Raw genomic sequence first — 17,500 nt, 5'->3', positions numbered from 1 at the left:
ACCCCTCGGACCCCAAACCATGCATGGCTTCATTGTACCTTGTTTCCCTGTCAGAGAGGATAAGGTCATCTCAAGAAGTAAGTAGCCCTCCGTACAGTTACACCAAGTACTGATGTTAGGAAATCCATTGAGTATTATGTTTGATAAGTGTTGGAGCAATGGAATGGTGTATTGAATGCTCGCAGACTGAAAGCTGGAGGTGAATAGTTAGATGTAGCTCCGTTATGTTGCTTTTCTCTCTCTGAAACCTTATACTGGATATGATGTCACTACCTTAATGTTTAAATTTTTATTGCGCAATGGTAGTTTTCTTTGTTTATGGTTATTATTATCTTTTATGTATGTAAGTGAAAGATATATATTCCGATAACCTTTGATTGAATTTCCTTCCTACGACGTGAACTCACTGAAAGAAATCATAGGACAATTTTGTGTGATAAACCAGTAAAATGGCGTAACATGATTTTTGTGGGGAAGTAAATTTGCAGTGTTTGTGTTTAGTGCACCAAACCCTGTCTTTAATAGCACGGATGGTGGAGAAGTAACACAGCCTCCTTGGCCTTTAAAATTTCTTCGGCTTGTGTGCTTTTTCAATTTTTCTTCCATGTTTTTTCTGTAACATTAAGCTTGACGTTTATTGCTTCATGTTAGCATAATAGTTTTATTGTTGCTATTTTTGACGAGCTTTACTCTTTTTCCTTCGCCTTTTTACCATCACTGTTGTTGCTTTCACTCGGAACTCAAGCAATTAGTCTTTACACTCTGTAATATTGTTTTACCGCTGTTTTAAATTACTATACTTTAATTTTTCATTCTTTTTTAACACTGCTCCTATTGTTCCCTTCGGCAGACTTATACCGCTTCATGATGATCTTTTTACCGCCATAGTCGAAGTAACCAAACCTAATCTCAGCTGCAACACCATTTCTACCATGTATTACTGTCGCTCCATACACGAAATCCCGAAGATCGCTTTCCTCTGGTGCATTGCTGGATTTTCTGAAACGCTGGGAAACTGATCTGTGCAAAGCTGCCTGCGAGAGCCTGATAGATCCAGGGAGTGTAGCTGAGACCCAACTCCGGCCTAGCAAGCGGGGAGCACGAGCGTTACCCATTGGGCCAGAAGTAATTACCACCAGGCGAAGGGATTGTGTCAGCGGATGGCGTGGCGTGGCTCGGTGTGGCGGCTCGCGGCTTTACATTCTGGCGGGGTTACGGGATGTGTGATGTCAAGTAAAGTCAAGTAAATGGTTTTCTCGTGATTATCTTTGTCGCAGTGTGTGCAATGGAGAGGTGCTTTGTTTGCTTTCTCTGTATTGGCTGCTATTGGCCATATAGGTGGAGAGAGAGAGAGAGAGAGAGAGAGAGAGAGAGAGAGAGAGAGAGAGAGAGAGAGAGAGTTATCTGAAGACACAGACACGGGAACAAGAGACAAACACACACACACACACACACACACACACACACACACACACACACACACACACACACACACACACACACACACACACTACACATCTGTCTGTCTGCTCACACCGTTCTTAATCCGTAACTGTATTGTATGCCACTTATTGACACGCCTTGAATAGCCCACCCACCTGCCTCGGTCGTCAACACCTGCCAAGCGCGCTGTCTTTAGCTACAACCACACCTTCCCACTCCGCCTTTCTCTTCATTCCCTTTGTGTGACGTCCTCACTCCTTAGCGCTGGAGTGAGACTATTACATCAGTTTAGTGTGTTATAAGAGCTGGTTGGTACGTACAGGTAGCTATTAGTAATGTTGAAGATAGGTGTGTTTTGTTTGGTTAGTTTTGTTTTGCTGTTTTAGTTGGTGACTGTCTCTCTGTCTCTGGCTTTGTCTCTCTGTCTCTCTATCTCTGTCTCTCTGTCTCTGTCTGTCTGTCTGTCTGTCTTTGTCTCTCTCTCTCTCTCTCTCTCTCTCTCTCTCCTTTTTATTATCTTTTCTCTTTACGTTTCTTTATTAATTTACTTCTGTCCTATGTTGATTCTTCTGTTTTCTTTATTTATTTATTCCTTCTTCTTCCATTTTTTTCTTTGTTTTGTCTCTGATATTATTTCTTCATTTCTTTTCCTTTATTTACTCATCTTTCTTGGTTCATTCTTTCTCTCCGTCTTTTCTTTTCTTCTTCCTTTTGTTCATTTTCACTTTTCTATTTTTTCTGATATCTTTCTTGCTTTCTCTCTTTCTCCTCTTCCTATCTTTCCTTGTCTGTTCCTTTCCTAATTGAAGTTTTCTCTTTATTTCCTCGTTTACTTTATTTGTTCTCCATTTCTCACAGTTTCTAATTTCCTTTTCGTTCTCTTCGCCCCTCCATCTTTTTTTCCTTGTTTCCATTTCGTCCGCTCAATTTTTTTCTTCCATTTCTTTTCTAGAATTTCTATTATTCCTTTCTCTTTCCTTCACCCTCTTTGTTTTCCCTTCCATTTCTGGCTCATTCCTTCTTTCCCTCCATATTTTCGTGTATAATAACCTCTTACCTTTCCTTTCCCTCCTTCCTCACTTTTCTCCTTCTTCTCACCCATTTTCTTTCATATCTTTCATTTTTTTTTTCATTCCTACTCTTGCTACTCTTCTTTGTAGTTCTTTTCTCTAGCGTATATATTTTTCTCCGTCGCTCTGATGGACAGCTTCCTTATCTACCACTACCTTTTGATTGGACGGTTTGTGTGGCCTGCCGTGGCGTGGCGTGGTGTGCTGTGGTGTGTCCGTTAAGTTAATGTGAAGGGAAGGTGATGGTGGTAAAGGTGTTGGTGCTGATGAGGTGTCTTGTCAAGTGATGCGTCCTTTCTTGGTCTAATAAGCGTAAAGTAAATGCAGGGACGAGAAAAAATGTTAATGCGTGTGCTGCATTCGAATACTGCTAGCGGACAGGGTGGCGAGAGAGAGAGAGAGAGAGAGAGAGAGAGAGAGAGAGAGAGAGAGAGCAGAACTTTAATAATTGTATTTGCCACCCTCCTGCTCTCTCTCTCTCTCTCTCTCTCTCTCTCTCTCTCTCTCTCCCAGTACAGTCCTATTCGTCATCATTTTGAAGTGTAAATGTCTTGAAGGATCAGTCCCGTTATTTGTACCAATGAATGAATAGTTGTATGATTATATCCGTGTAACGCGAAGATTTTGCTGTAAGAAGAAAGAAAACATGTTGTATGTCTCAACAATGCAACAATATAATGTACTTTTGATTAGGTGGAGATGCAGACAGATCTAGTTAGACATAGGTAGACATGTAGATATGTAGGGAGAAGTAGATTGGTAGATGAATAGGTAAGTAAATAAATGGATATGTAAATAAACAGATAGTTGACTTACAGACATGAAAGCAGATAGATAAACTCGCGCACTCACACACACGCACACACGTCAACATCACCCTCGTCAACATCACCCTCGTCAAAGAAGCGTCATTATCTGTGTAGCTATCAGTGAGCGTGTCAAGAATTGAGATGTAGCACAGAAAGAGAACTGCTGGTGCTGCTGTTAGTTATATTTTAATCTGGCTCCGGCACTCCCCTGGGCGTTGGTGGACAGCGAGTTGTCCATTGTAAATGATGCAAGATGGATGGCGACACACACACACACACACACACACACACACACACACACACACACACACACACACACACACACACACACACACACACACACACACACACACTGCTTCCACTACCTCGGCTCGTCATGCCTTGCTGCTACAAAACTATCCTCACATTACAGTACATTTTCTCTCCTCGTCGTAAAAAACAGTGTAGCCTTCCTCTATTAACACAATAACCACCGTCACCGTGTGTTCGATTGATGTACTTAGTAGTAGTAGTAGAAGCCTCGCTCACTCACCCACCCCTTCCTCTCTGCTGATTGGTGCATTGCTCTCATTTCTACACCTTTTTCTATGCCTGCGATGTCTTCAATTACAGTATCAGTGACCCTTGCGCTAAGATAACTCTGGAACTCTCTGCCTGCTTCTGTAGTTCCATCTTACGACTTAACTTCATTTAAGATTGAGGTTTCAAGAATTTTGTCCCAGATTTTTGGCTAACTCTCTTAATCTTTTAGGGAACTGGCAATCAAGTGGGCTTTTCTTTTATTCTTGTTTCTTTGTCAGCTTCCCATATTCCATGTAAAGATTTTCAAAGCATAAAAAACGATGGAAAGAAATAGCATGTGTAATTTAACGAGGTGTCAATGTGAGCACTGAAAGCCAAGCACGTGTCCACAACCACTACAACTCTTTCTTCACTTCAAGAAAAAGAAGGACGAAAAAAAAAAAATTCTTCCTTGACATGGCAATGAGAGTGACTTGTTTTCATACTATCAGAAAATAAAAACGACAATTAAATAATTCAAACTCATGAAAAGCAATAAATGTTCTTTTCTCACTACAAAAAATTAATTAATGCTTCTAGAAAAAAATGCTCTTAAAAACACATTAAAGAAAAGGAGAGAGAGAGAGAGAGAGAGAGAGAGAGAGAGAGAGAGAGAGAGAGAGAGAGAGAGAGAGAGAGAGAGAGACTTACATGTTCTATTGATAAAAAAAAACAATAACAAGGCTTTCCACACAACAGAAGAACACACACACACACACACACACACACACACACACACACACACACACACACACACACACACACACACACACACACACACACACACACACACACACACACACACACACACACTTCCTTGTGGAGAAAGGCTAAGGCAAACAGGTGTAGCTTTAAAAGTTTCTCTCCTCGGAAATATTTTCGCTGCGTTAACATTACGAAATTCAGGTAACTATGTAACGCACGGAAAGAAAACGACATTTTGCTTCCTTCTCACACGCACTGAGGTCTGGTGGTGGTGGTGGTGGTGGTGTAGCAAGCCGTAAGGATGGTGAAGGTGTTTATCCAAGCGGTGGTAGAATTAGTGGTGGTAGCGGTGTGTGGTGGTGGTAATGGACGTAATGCAGACAGTGGTGGTGGTAGTGGGTGTGGTGGTGTTGCTGGTAGTACTGGTGATGGTGTTGGTGTAGTGTCCTCGATGATGGTTGAGGTAGTGGTAGTTGTGGTGATGTTGATAGTGAGGATATTCGTGGTGGTGGTGGCGGTGGTGATGGTGGTGGCGGCGGCGGGGCATATTAGGGGCTCAGTGGTCTCAGCCCTTCACGCCGCGCTGTCAAGGTGTGGCCCAGCGGCTTACTTGTGACAGGCCCCGTGTTGCCCGCCGACTCAGCGTCACACACACACACACACACACACACACACACACACACACACACACACACACACACACACACACACACACTTCAATGAAAATAACCTTATGTATACTTCTATGTTAAAAATGAAAATAAATGATTACTTACCTGTTACACACACACACACACACACACACACACACACACACACACACACACACACACACACACACACACACACACACACACACACACACACACACACACACACACACACACACACACACACACACACACACACACACTACATCACCACTCCTTCACTATATTCAGACTCTAGTTAAAGTGATACAAGAGGTTTTCATGATTTTAGCGACAGATTAATAAGATTACTAAACTCTTGACAACATGGCAGATCATCTTTGTGGCTTTTGAAAACAGTGGTTGTGAGAGAGCAAAGCGTTTCTGAATGATAACTACACACACACACACACACACACACACACACACACACACACACACACACACACACCTGATCTTGACGGCTATCGGGGAAAAATGATTTACTAACGATATGCCACATAAACGAATGCAAACCTGAAGGAAATGGGAAGCCAGAACATTGCGTCATTTTGATGGTGCATATTTCAGCGTGATGGCTCGGTATTCACGCTCGAGCTGCTTTAAATGTTGGGCTGCGGGACTGTATCTACCGGCGCAATTTGTAGGTATATGTGTTTCGATAATCACGGGACATTTTCAGAGGTGCCGGCAACAGATCTCATTACTGACTGGTGCTTGTGTTCGTTATTATCCTTAATGCTGGAACACTGTGTCTTATGAGTTAAAAACCACGCGGATAATTTGCGACGTAATTGCTGGGCTGTTATTCTGCAGGTGTTCGTGGTTGCCGGGACTATACAAAGTAAGTTTTCTGCAGCAATGAATTTTTTACTGAGTTTACTTTATGAAAACTTTTAAAGCATATTGAAAAGCTACATAAATCACTCGTAGCGTATACCAGCAACCCATTCTGGTCCCTTTACTACGTTAGTGGGCCATGGTGAGCCTCGGGAATCCCTGCTGGCGATCATGATGCTTCCATATGTACCAGGAAGACAATGGCAGGAGGAGGATGGAGAAGACAACAAAGGAAAGATAACGTGATTAATGCGACGAGTTTAAGTTACTCGTATATTAATAACCACAGTGGCAGGGCGAGGGGACGGAGCTGCTCTTTAAGGGATTATGTTTCGGTTTGCTTGGATTACGTAATTGATAACCGTGTCTTAAGTGTTCTGGTGTGGTGCGGGATCGGGCGGGGAGTGGTTAGCGGGGACGGGGCGGCACAGAGGGCATGTTTGTGAAATATGTAAGTTGATTTCTACACCATTCCATATACGTAAGCTCTACACCACTCCGATAAACTCCACACTATTCCACACATGTATGTTTTGTCTCTTGAAACGTAAGTTATTATTTTCTTCTACGAGACGTTAGAATTTAATGATGAAGAAAACATAAAAAGATTACAAACACGATTTCCATAAGAAAATATATTAGAAGAGAGAGAGAGAGATTGTCAGTGTCTCTCTCAACAGAATGATGGGCGCTAAGAAGGATCTCATTAGCCTCATCTCATTATATGGTGTACCTGTATATTGTGTACGTTGAATTAGTAAGCGTGCTGTTTCTTATCTTCGTAAACAAACTATATATTTAAAAGATAAAAAGGAACATGTTACTGCAATCTGGACTATCTGCATTTATTTATTTTTTTTTCTGATCTATTTTGAGAGTATTTGATTACTTATTTATTTTGAAAAGTGCCACAAGTGGTGCTCGCAAGAAAGGTGAAGGAAGTGGCAGTGATAAAGGTGTAATCCCTCTATTGTGTGTGTCAAGAGATCCAACACTCGCCAGGTATTCATGTTGACGCTGTTTTCACTTTGCTTTCATCCGGGCATTGAATGTGCTGGGTTAGGGTAAAAGCATTTAACGTAGCAACGAGATAATCTGAACGGTGTATAGATATTTAAAGGAAGATAGATAGCACACACACACAGACACGCACACACACACACACACACACATACACACACACACATTTAGACGACGCAAACACCGACACATGCTGACATGATTTTTAAAGAGTTGATGTGCAATGACGTTTTTTTATGACATTGCGATGAAAATTACCATATTAGTACTTGATGAAATAAAGGAAAAAGAGAAAATGGGTTATATTGCGAATGTTGTTATAAATTTCGATCATAAGTCAAAGTTTTCTTCATACACAAGATTTACTGAAGCTCTTGTTAGTTGTATATAAAGTCTCATTATATATCGTTATATCCTTTCTTTAAACCCTTCAGTACTGGAACGCATTTTTTACTTTGAGATTTGTGAAAGATTAGATAGTTTTATTGACGTTAGGAAGGATATATGGAGGTCAGAAGATTAATGGGCACAGTCTTCGCTATTTTAATCCCCTGCACAAGTTTCTGAAGCTGTATAATGTCCTCAGATAGTAAGGAGAATGGATATGGAACCGAGTCATGTTACTGAAGAGGCTAATATCACAAGTTGGCAAGCATTGTTTCATCCCAGTAAACGATCGTGTAATCCAGAATACACAGAGGCAGCTCACACACAAACAATGGAGTACATTAGCTTTGCGTCTTATGAAATTTATGACCTTTGCAGTTCCTTCTGAAACAATAGGGAATTCAGCTTGCCAATAGAAGTCTGTCATCAGTAAGGATTTTCATGTAATCTAGAATATACAGAGGCGGCTCACACACAAACGGTGGAGTACATTAGCTTTGCGTCGTATGAAACTTATGACGTTTACAGTTCCTTCCGAAACAATAGTGAATTCAGCTTGCCAAAAATGTCTTTCATCAATAAGGAATTTAAAAAGACAGTTCTTATAATTTTTAGCGTTAGTCCAAAAATATATCTCAGACAATTTTGCTTCTTCATCTTTCCTTCTCTTCTATATCTTCTACATGTCGTCACGAGTCTAAATCTTCTCTTGTATCTTTAAATCTGAATTTTCTCTGGGATCATTGCTGAGAACTCTACACTGGATGATTCAGGGCTTGTTCCATCTTTACCTCCACCCCTCTCACTAAATTATATTAATCATTGAAGTTCTATATCATGTTTTCTATCTCCTCTGCTCTTGATCCTGGAAAAAAATATGGTCCTGATAAAGCACTTCCTATATACCGCTGCGAGTTTTTCTCTATCATTATTCTCCTATTCACTGAGATTCATTAATATCATCCCTCTTCATTCCCAGTCTTGAAATCACTTCCGTGCGCCACTGATAGACTATTACAGTAATACTATTGTGAAAACACCGAGGAATTGACGAGAGACACACATTTCCCAAGCTTTGAATGGATACCTGGGAAACACTTGCTTAAATTGACACTTTGGTGGTATAATTCATTGTAATGGCTTAATTAACGCAGAGAGAGAGAGAGAGAGAGAGAGAGAGAGAGAGAGAGAGAGAGAGAGAGAGAGAGAGAGAGAGAGGTCATGAAAGAAGATCGATTAACGTATTAGAGAGGAAAACGTATAAAAAATCCCATTGTATAATCACAAGTAGGAACCTCAGAATGAAATTAATCAGTAGAATGGAACGCATAGATGAAGCGAAGTGCGTGGCTGTGTAAAGTAAGTAAGTAAGTAAGTAAGTAAGTAAGAGAGAGAGAGAGAGAGAGAGAGAAAAGGGTCGCGTTGTGTAGGGTGTGAAGTGAACGTGAGGAGGGAAAAGCTGAAGGGACAGTTACATGAGGGTGACAAACATTTACATGGTGTTTTTTTTCTTTTTTTTAATTATCTTCCTTTTTATTTTGTATTTAAAGGTAAGTTAGCATTATTGGAGGAGAGAATTAATGATTATTTTTTCTTCTAGAGGTAGTTAGTTATTTTTTTTTATTATTATTTGGACCGATATTTCTTTTAATGGAAGTTTTTAGGCAGGTAATCGACAATGTTGTACAGGTAGATACTCCACGTTTTCTATTTTTCTATTCTTTTCCCGCACTTTAGAGGGGTAACTAACGAGTATTTCTGAGCGATAATATTTCTTCCTTGTACAGTTATTAAATACATTTCTTTTTTCAACGTGGAAACAAGAGGATGGAGGGGAGGAAGCAGATATTGAGTGGAAAATATATTGAGGAGGACAGGTTGTTGGAATGGACTATAAAATGTATTTCATGCACATCATAATTCTCTAAGTGGGTAAGTGGGCGAGGGGGATTGCAGGGAGCGAGGCAGGCAGGCGGGTGTGGGAAGTGTGATGCGGGTTAATATAGAAAATGGGCCGAGGTTCCTGCTGACTGCTGTTATTGGAGAGCGCTACGATGTGCCGGAGAGGAGGAGGAGGATGAGGAGGAGGAGGGAATGGCGCGAGGGAAGTAGGTGAAGTGAGAGGCGGAAAAAAGAGAAGGTAAATGTCGATATGCAGTTTCCCTTCAGCCGATCTTGGCGGGAACGGTAGCGGCTTATTCCAATATATATATACTAAACGTGTTATCTTAATGGTGTTTTAGTGGCAATTCATACGATGGTGTTAATATCCAGCAGCCAGGTTTGGTTTTAGGTCGGATGCATCCCGGGAGGCAGACGCACCTCGGGGAACAGACAGCGATCACGAGGTTCAAAGTGAGCTCGTTACGCGATGGTGTTTGAGGTGCGGCTTCAGAGATGAGATGTTTTCACCAGTGATATCTTCTTGTGATCACCCTTCTCTCTCGTATAGTGTATTAACCCCTACAGTGCCATGACATGTTTTCATATTCGTTCTCTTACCATTTGGCGATTTGATGCATCTTCAGTAACTCATGTGTGGATTGAAATGGTGAGAACTCTTCGATCATCCTTCTCTCTCGTATAGTACTCGTATATTAACCCCTACAGTACCATGACACGTTTTCATATCTATTCTGCTTACCATTTAGCGATTTTATGCAACTTCAGTAACTCATGTGTGGATTGAAATGGTGAGATCTCTGGCCATTAATCTTATGACTCCCATAGACCCTTCCTAATATATTTGAAATCGTCAAATCATATCCAAAACTTATGGTAGAAAAACGTCCCACTACTGAGGGGGTTAACATTACATAATTCACTGCTATGTACGTCATTACTATTACAATCTTGTTTGAACTAATCGGATATAATTCAATCTACCTGCCACGTGTAATCTCCCAACCATATTTCAACAATTTCACTACGGCATACTTTAATTTGTAGCATCATAAGCAAATGGATAAGAAAATAGATAAGAAAGAAAAGGCATAAAAGAATACATTTTGCGATTTTTAGCCAGTACAATGTTTGCTGGTAGCGGCAGGAAAGAAAAGAAGCTTCAGAGTGGTGGATGATTAAAGAAAGATGTGGTAAATAGCAATGAAAGGACTAAATGAATAAGCAAGTAGATTAAAAGACAAGAAAGTAAATACATCATCACACATTACATCTATTAACCTCCCTCAATACTAGGGCACATTTTTACCTTCAAATTTGTGTACGATTTGACGATTCTATGGTCATTAGGAAGGATCTGTGGAGGTCAGAAGATTAATAGCCACAGTCTTCACTATTTTATTCCTTACAATAATTTATGAAGTCGTATAAAATCACTAAATAGTAAGCAGAATGAATTTAGAAACGCGTCTTGGTACTGAAGGGTTAAGTATGCAGCATTTATTTACTCCCCTCCAAAATATGTATACAAAATAATTTCATCTGTAAGAACGAGACTTGTATAATTTTGTAACATCGCATTTCAATTACCATGACACCCATTTTCACATGAGCTCCCTAGATCGTTAGTTACCTGAGCTGCATATTGATCGAGGAAAGAAAACATTATCGTCTAGCTATCGAGGGAATAAGAGTGCGGCGCGTTGTCGTGTTACTTGCTCTTGTTACACTTAAAGAGGACACATCGCGGGTGGAGTGTGCCGGGCAGGAGGTGGCGCAGCAACATCGAGGGTCACGCGGCCCCCGACACCTGCCAGACACGTGTGCACTGCTAAAAAATGAACACGAAAATATAAACGTGAAAAGAATACTGGATGTGAGTGAACGCTTAGAGGAGGCATCGGGCGACGGATCATCATGGCTTAAAAAAAAAAAAAGAGAAAAGATATATATGAAAAAATAGGTCCGATTAAAAGAGGGAAAATAATATAACATACACGTGACGGTTGGTACGGCATGCCATCATTCTTTTTTCGTTCTTTTTGGTTTTGTTTTTATATAATACGATTGGCCAATGGGTAGGAAATACAATCTAGAGAAATGTACATGAAAATCAGTAATTGACATTATATATATAAAAAAAAAAACTGAAAAAAAAAAAGAATAAAGGGGACAGGACAATTCCAAAGGTTACGTTAAATAATTCCTGTGTTCCCCCATCCGGTTTCAAGTGGAGGTGTGCTGTCCTGACTATTTCGCCCCAGCTGTCTGTGATATCATTCCGCTGCTACCCTGCCAAAAAACACTTGTACGTCTAATCTCAGATACTTTCATGTCTTAAAAACCGGGTTGCCTCTTTCAACTTACAAAGAATAATAATAATGATAGTAAATAACCTTATGTTTCTAAGAAATGTATGCAACTAGACATTTTTGCAGGATTTCATTGAATATTCCACTGATTTTAAAAGGCAACAACCATAAAAGTTCAAATGATCAACTGCTAGCCCAAATAAGAACATGAATAATTGAAAGAAGAGACCACCGCCCTCAGAAGGGATAAGAGACTCTAAAGAAAGTTACTGGTGTGTTCGAAATAGTACTGATAGTTTAGTCACAGGTTAATGATATCAGTAGAAAAGAAACATACCCATTAGAATGCAGTTGTTCACCTTTATGTCCTTCGAATACAGTCACCGTGAGGGTATGGAATATCTCAAGATTAGAGTACTTGTCTCGAGTCCATAAGCATAACACACATGACACGCGTTTCATATATTGATGTAAATTCACTTGTCACATTGAGGAACCTTCGTCTTTACTCTCGTACATCTCTTTACGTAGATTAGATGGAGAAATTTACTACAAAAACCTCAGTAGTGATGTATGGTATATTTGTCACAGTTTTATGAATAAGAAATCCTCGGCTTTACTTATTGTCTTATCTCACTCTGCATTAAATTAGGTTAGCTTAAAAGTCTGGTGCTGTTTGTTTTTCCTGTGTTGATATTATTCCTACATCACACACGTATAGAGTAAATGACTTGTCTTTTTTGATTGGCACAAGTTCTCTCTGAATCTAATGAAAGGTGTGTGGTGACGAGTTTAAATTTTGAAAGACACTTCATATAAAATTAAACCGTGAGAGAACTTTGTGTTTGAATTTCCATTTTTCTTTTCTTTTCTATTTTTTCGTTAAGCAGTATCGTCATCATGTGTTCACAGTTAAAGTTAATGACAACAGGACTACGGCTCTCTCTTGTATCGTAGACTGTGCAGTGCCTCGCGTTGGGGATCCACGCTTTTCCCTCCCAGCCACACCAGTGCACCACAACACTATCACTCGCGGGAATACGAGTAAACTGAATATGTATCTTTTTTTTATTATTTCTATACTCTCGACCTGAAAAATTTTATACTCTCTCTTTTTTCTCTTCCTCCATCCTCCCGCTCCTTCCGCTTCCTCTCCTCTTCCTCCTCCTCTTCCTCCTCCTCCCCCCAGCGGCCCACGGAGTACCAATATCACACACATCATGCAAAACTGACATCCAAACATGAGCTATGTCAAACCCAAGCACCTGTATTTTCTTTTTTCATAACACGCGCATGTCTGAATTGAACAAAGGAGAAATAAAAGTGATATCCGACACAGCAGCATACGTCAAAATTTGAAAAGTACTTGATTAATACCAGTGTGTGCTGTAATGGTCGCTTATTTTGTCTTATTTTATTGTATTTAACTTATTTATTTATTTATTTATTTATTTATTTACTTGATTATTTATTCATTCTTCAGAAGTACGCCTGTTTTCTACTGTCATTGTCCTTATTTCTATCAGTGATCGACAATTTCTGTGGAAGGTACGCTGGATTGCTTAATTACACACACACACACACACACACACACACACACACACACACACACACACACACACACACACACACACACACACAGTATAGTATGTACTAAGTGCCAAATGCGTAGACGTCACACACACACACACACACACACACACACACACACACACACACACACACAATATAGTATGTAAGTGCCATTTGCGTAAAGTCATTTCCGCATACACACACACACACACACACACACACAAGGAAAAAAAAACCCTCACTGTTTATCATTTTTTTCTGCCCTAGGTACCTGCAGCAGCTCTTTCCCTGTACATGGCGTTCCATTTGGGTAATTCCTTTCATCCATCCGTGAGCGATAAATTGGTTCTTTATGCGAAGTATTCCCTTGATGCCAGTCGTTCGGAATAGCGAGTGTACGGTTGTTCCCCTGACGCTATCCAGTGCTTTGAGAGAGACAGAGAGAGAGAGAGAGAGAGAGAGAGAGAGAGAGAGAGAGAGAGAGAGAGAGAGAGAGAGAGAGATGCAGAGATAGATGTGTTCCCTCTTTGCTCTTCTCTTCCTTTACTACCACCATTACCATTACCACCACCACCACCACCACTTCCACTACTACTGTTACTACTACTATTACCACTACTATTATTCCTACTACTACAAATACTACAACTACTAGTGATGCTGTTGCTACTACTACTACTACTACTACTACTACTACTACTACTACTACCACCACCACCACGATTGCTATTACTTTTATTATGGGGGAAAGAGAGAGAGAGAGAGAGAGAGAGAGAGAGAGAGAGAGAGAGAGAGAGAGAGAGAGAGAGAGAGTATAGTCTTGCGTATGGAATAGGAGGGCATAATACCACACATATAAAGGATGGACAGCGCGAAGAGGCTTAAGTTCATTGCAGGGGAAACAGATTGCCAGGAGAGAGAGAGAGAGAGAGAGAGAGAGAGAGAGAGAGAGAGAGAGAGAGAGAGAGATAAAGAGTGAGTTCCAGCATAGAGCGATAGAGAGTGTATAATATTTCCTACTCACATAAATAACTCACTGAAGCTCCTACTCTTGCTACACTGAGCTGCACTAGAGGCGAATGTGGCCTGAGTGAGGGAGTGTTTGGGTAATGGCAGGCGATTGTCTTTCATTTGTCCCTCACGTGTGCTGAGTGTGTGTCTGCGAGGGAGTTTGATGGGAAGAGAAGGGAAGAGAAGGAAGAGAGGGAAGGTTGACTGGTATGTGGATGTGTGTGTGTGTGTGTGTGTGTGTGTGTGTGTGTGTGTGTGTGTGTGAGTGAGGAAAAGAGTAATAAAAATGTCATAGTTTGTAATCGTTGTTCTTGAAGTCTTTGTGATTGTGTAGTAGTATAGTTATAGTAGTTGTAGCAGTAGTAGTAGTAGTAATAGTACAGTAGTAGTGAAAGCAGAAGCAGCAGCAGCAGCAGCAGCAGCAGCAGAATAGGAATGCCATTAATATTACTACTTTTGCCATTGTTATCATTATCATTATTATCATTATTGTTGTAGCTGACGTTAAACCCAAAACAATAACAGTAACTCTTGTTTGTTTGCAGGCGCGTCTAGCAGAGTGGGACGGAGAGGAAAAGTTTCGTATGAGGATGGACTTTGAGGACCATGGGTGACGGACGGACGGCACAAACCACACACACTCCCCACACTCCCGCACACGTACTTACATAACACACATCTGACGGGCGCTCTTCACTGCTGCTCCAGTTCAAACGAGACAGCGAGGCCCGGAGCGTGGTCAGACAACACTGGTCCGCTCTTCATCAGCCGAGAAACACTATGGAAACACGAGGGAAGAGGTTGGAAATACAGGGAGAAAGTGTGGCAGCGAGCGCGAGGAAGCAAGAGTGTCGTTTTTGCGAGGACCGCCGCCTAGTGAATGCTTACTAGATATTTTTTTTCTTTTTTTATCTCTCTCCATTTCCTTTTATTTGACTTCAGTGTCGCACGCCGAGCAAACAAGACAGAAATATAAACTACGATCATATGCAATTTTTTGATGTGTGTCTAGTGTTTGTGTGCGTTGTGTCCGTTGGCTTTTGACTCTGCGTGCGATGGTGAGAGCAGCGTTGTGAACTAAAAAAAAAAGTGGCCTTCTATATCTATATCTGCCTCTCTCTCTTCCTGCTGTCCGTTCTGCAAGCCATCTCTCTGCGTCACTCTTACACAGCTTACATTCGAGACACAGAGTGATACGAGCAACAAGTGCACAGCTGGCATTAGAGTGAAAGAGTTGAAAGGAATACCGAAAGAGCGAGTGAAAAAGATGAACACGGAAAAACAAAAAAAACAGTGAATGCCGCGCTCATCAGTGCTTTGCGAAGTGTGGATGTGAAAAGTTACTGTCAGACTGAGAGAAAAAACAACAGTATTTCTTAAGTGTGTTGGTGTATAATTAGTAGACGTGTAGCATCAGACTTTTAAGTTTTTCGAGCGGCTGACTAAACGCTCCGTGGCACATAATTGACTTACAAGTTTGGTGTTGTGATAATAGTAGTGTATCTTGACATATCGCCATTTTGTTCCTTCTCCGGTGGCCTAAGAATCTTACATATCACTGTACATAGTCAATCTTTCCCACCTGCAGACTGTTGACTTCACTTTTGAGTGTCTTCTGGTAGGTAGCGGGTAGACGCACACAACGTTGGTTACTTTAAGTTTGTTGATTTCTCGTCTTGATGTTGTGGTGACGCACGTTATTTGGTTCCTAAGAAGAAGTTAAGAATAGCACATGTGTATTTAACCTATAAGCAACGCAGCAACTTCATATGCAAGGACCTAAACACAGTAAGATAAGGTACGCGCCCGCGATGTTGAGGCGACAGACCCCTCACCCGCGCACCGTACACATCGCAAAGACTTGAGAGATGGCGTGCAGACTCATCTCGAGCGGGCCTCTTGCGTCTCTTCTCGTCGTTCTCGTTGTGTCGTGGACTCTGTCAGCCGTGACCATGGCGGTGAGGGAAGCTGGAATGCAGCCACGAATCCACAATACGACGGCAACGAAGAATCACAGTGTTGAAAGCGGAGGTGGACAGCGAACAAGGGGCGAGGAGAACGGCCATGGCATCTTTCTGAACAAATTTAGCATCAGTCAGACGCCTCCAGGCCCCCCACACACCTCTGCTCCTCGCCCCTCGCACGCTACGAGCATGGATAACTACAAAGTAAAACACGTAAAACCCTCAGATACACCGTCAAACACACTGGGTCCCAGCCCGAGGGCCACCCGTACACCTGTAAGCCACGTGAACTCCGTGAGTAGCAGCAGTATTACGCCGCCACTACCTTGCAAAGCTGATGACAGCACAAATAGTACTCAAGCTCACGTTGATGGACCGAGGAAACAGGTAGTGACTCCTGCTGACCTGACTTTGACACCCTCCCTTCTCGTGCTGCAGCAGCAAGCTTCCTCCACCTCTCTGCCTGTCCTAGCGGCCACAGAAGATCTGTCATCGGGATCGAACACAGTGGAGGTACGTGGAGAAGAGGAGGGTAAGGAAAAGGACTTATTACCACTGGAAAAACAAAGCAAATTTTGCCAGCAAGTTGAAGACCTCTTGCTATCGCTCACTCGTGGCGGCTCTACCAACTCAATGCGACCACACGAAAACTTGCAAACAGCTCCGGGACAACTTTTGCAAAGTTTTACGGTAAAGATCAGGCAGAAATCCAACAAGACTTCAAGGAGCGCCGCCGCCCTCCGAGGCTCCTCCTCACCTGTCCAGCTGCTGGTGCAGCACATGGACGGATCCCCCTTACAGGGCCCGCTGCTATCGACGCTTCCATATAAAGGTAAGCTAAAGTCTCCTGTTTTCCTTGATACTCAGTGACTGATGAACAGTGTTGACTCCTGCAGCCTGTGACAATGGGAAATGACAAACGTTTTTTTTTCTTCACAGAATACCCCCATTTGCCAAAGTGGGAGTATTCTTTTTACTTTTTTCCAAGGCAATTGATTAAACTTATGAAAATATGATGCCTCATGGGAGGGGGCAGAGGAGGACGCTTAGAAGCTCTGCCCTCTTGCAGTGAACTGTATTATGCACGGATATTGGTCAGACGAATAGGGGAGGTAAGATATTCATATTATGGTCCACACAATGCTTCCCTTCAACTATTTTCAAAAGCTCTTACTGAAGTCTTGAATTACACACACACACACACACACACACACA

At 41.6% G+C, this 17,500-nt stretch overlaps 1 protein-coding gene across 1 annotated transcript in view; it reads left to right on the top strand.

The window, feature by feature from the left end:
- The window catches only part of LOC123504635, a 383,953-nt gene that overhangs the window by 9,299 nt on the left and 357,154 nt on the right, over positions 1-17,500 (top strand). The window contains 1 exon segment of the mRNA XM_045255348.1: positions 14,867-17,117. Coding sequence (XP_045111283.1) covers positions 16,190-17,117 — 928 coding nt within the window. The 5' untranslated portion in view covers positions 14,867-16,189.

Source organism: Portunus trituberculatus, chromosome 16, assembly GCF_017591435.1.
Source record: "Portunus trituberculatus isolate SZX2019 chromosome 16, ASM1759143v1, whole genome shotgun sequence".
Taxonomy (NCBI): Eukaryota; Metazoa; Arthropoda; class Malacostraca; order Decapoda; family Portunidae; genus Portunus; species Portunus trituberculatus.
This window is presented reverse-complemented; position numbering and strand designations above follow the sequence as displayed.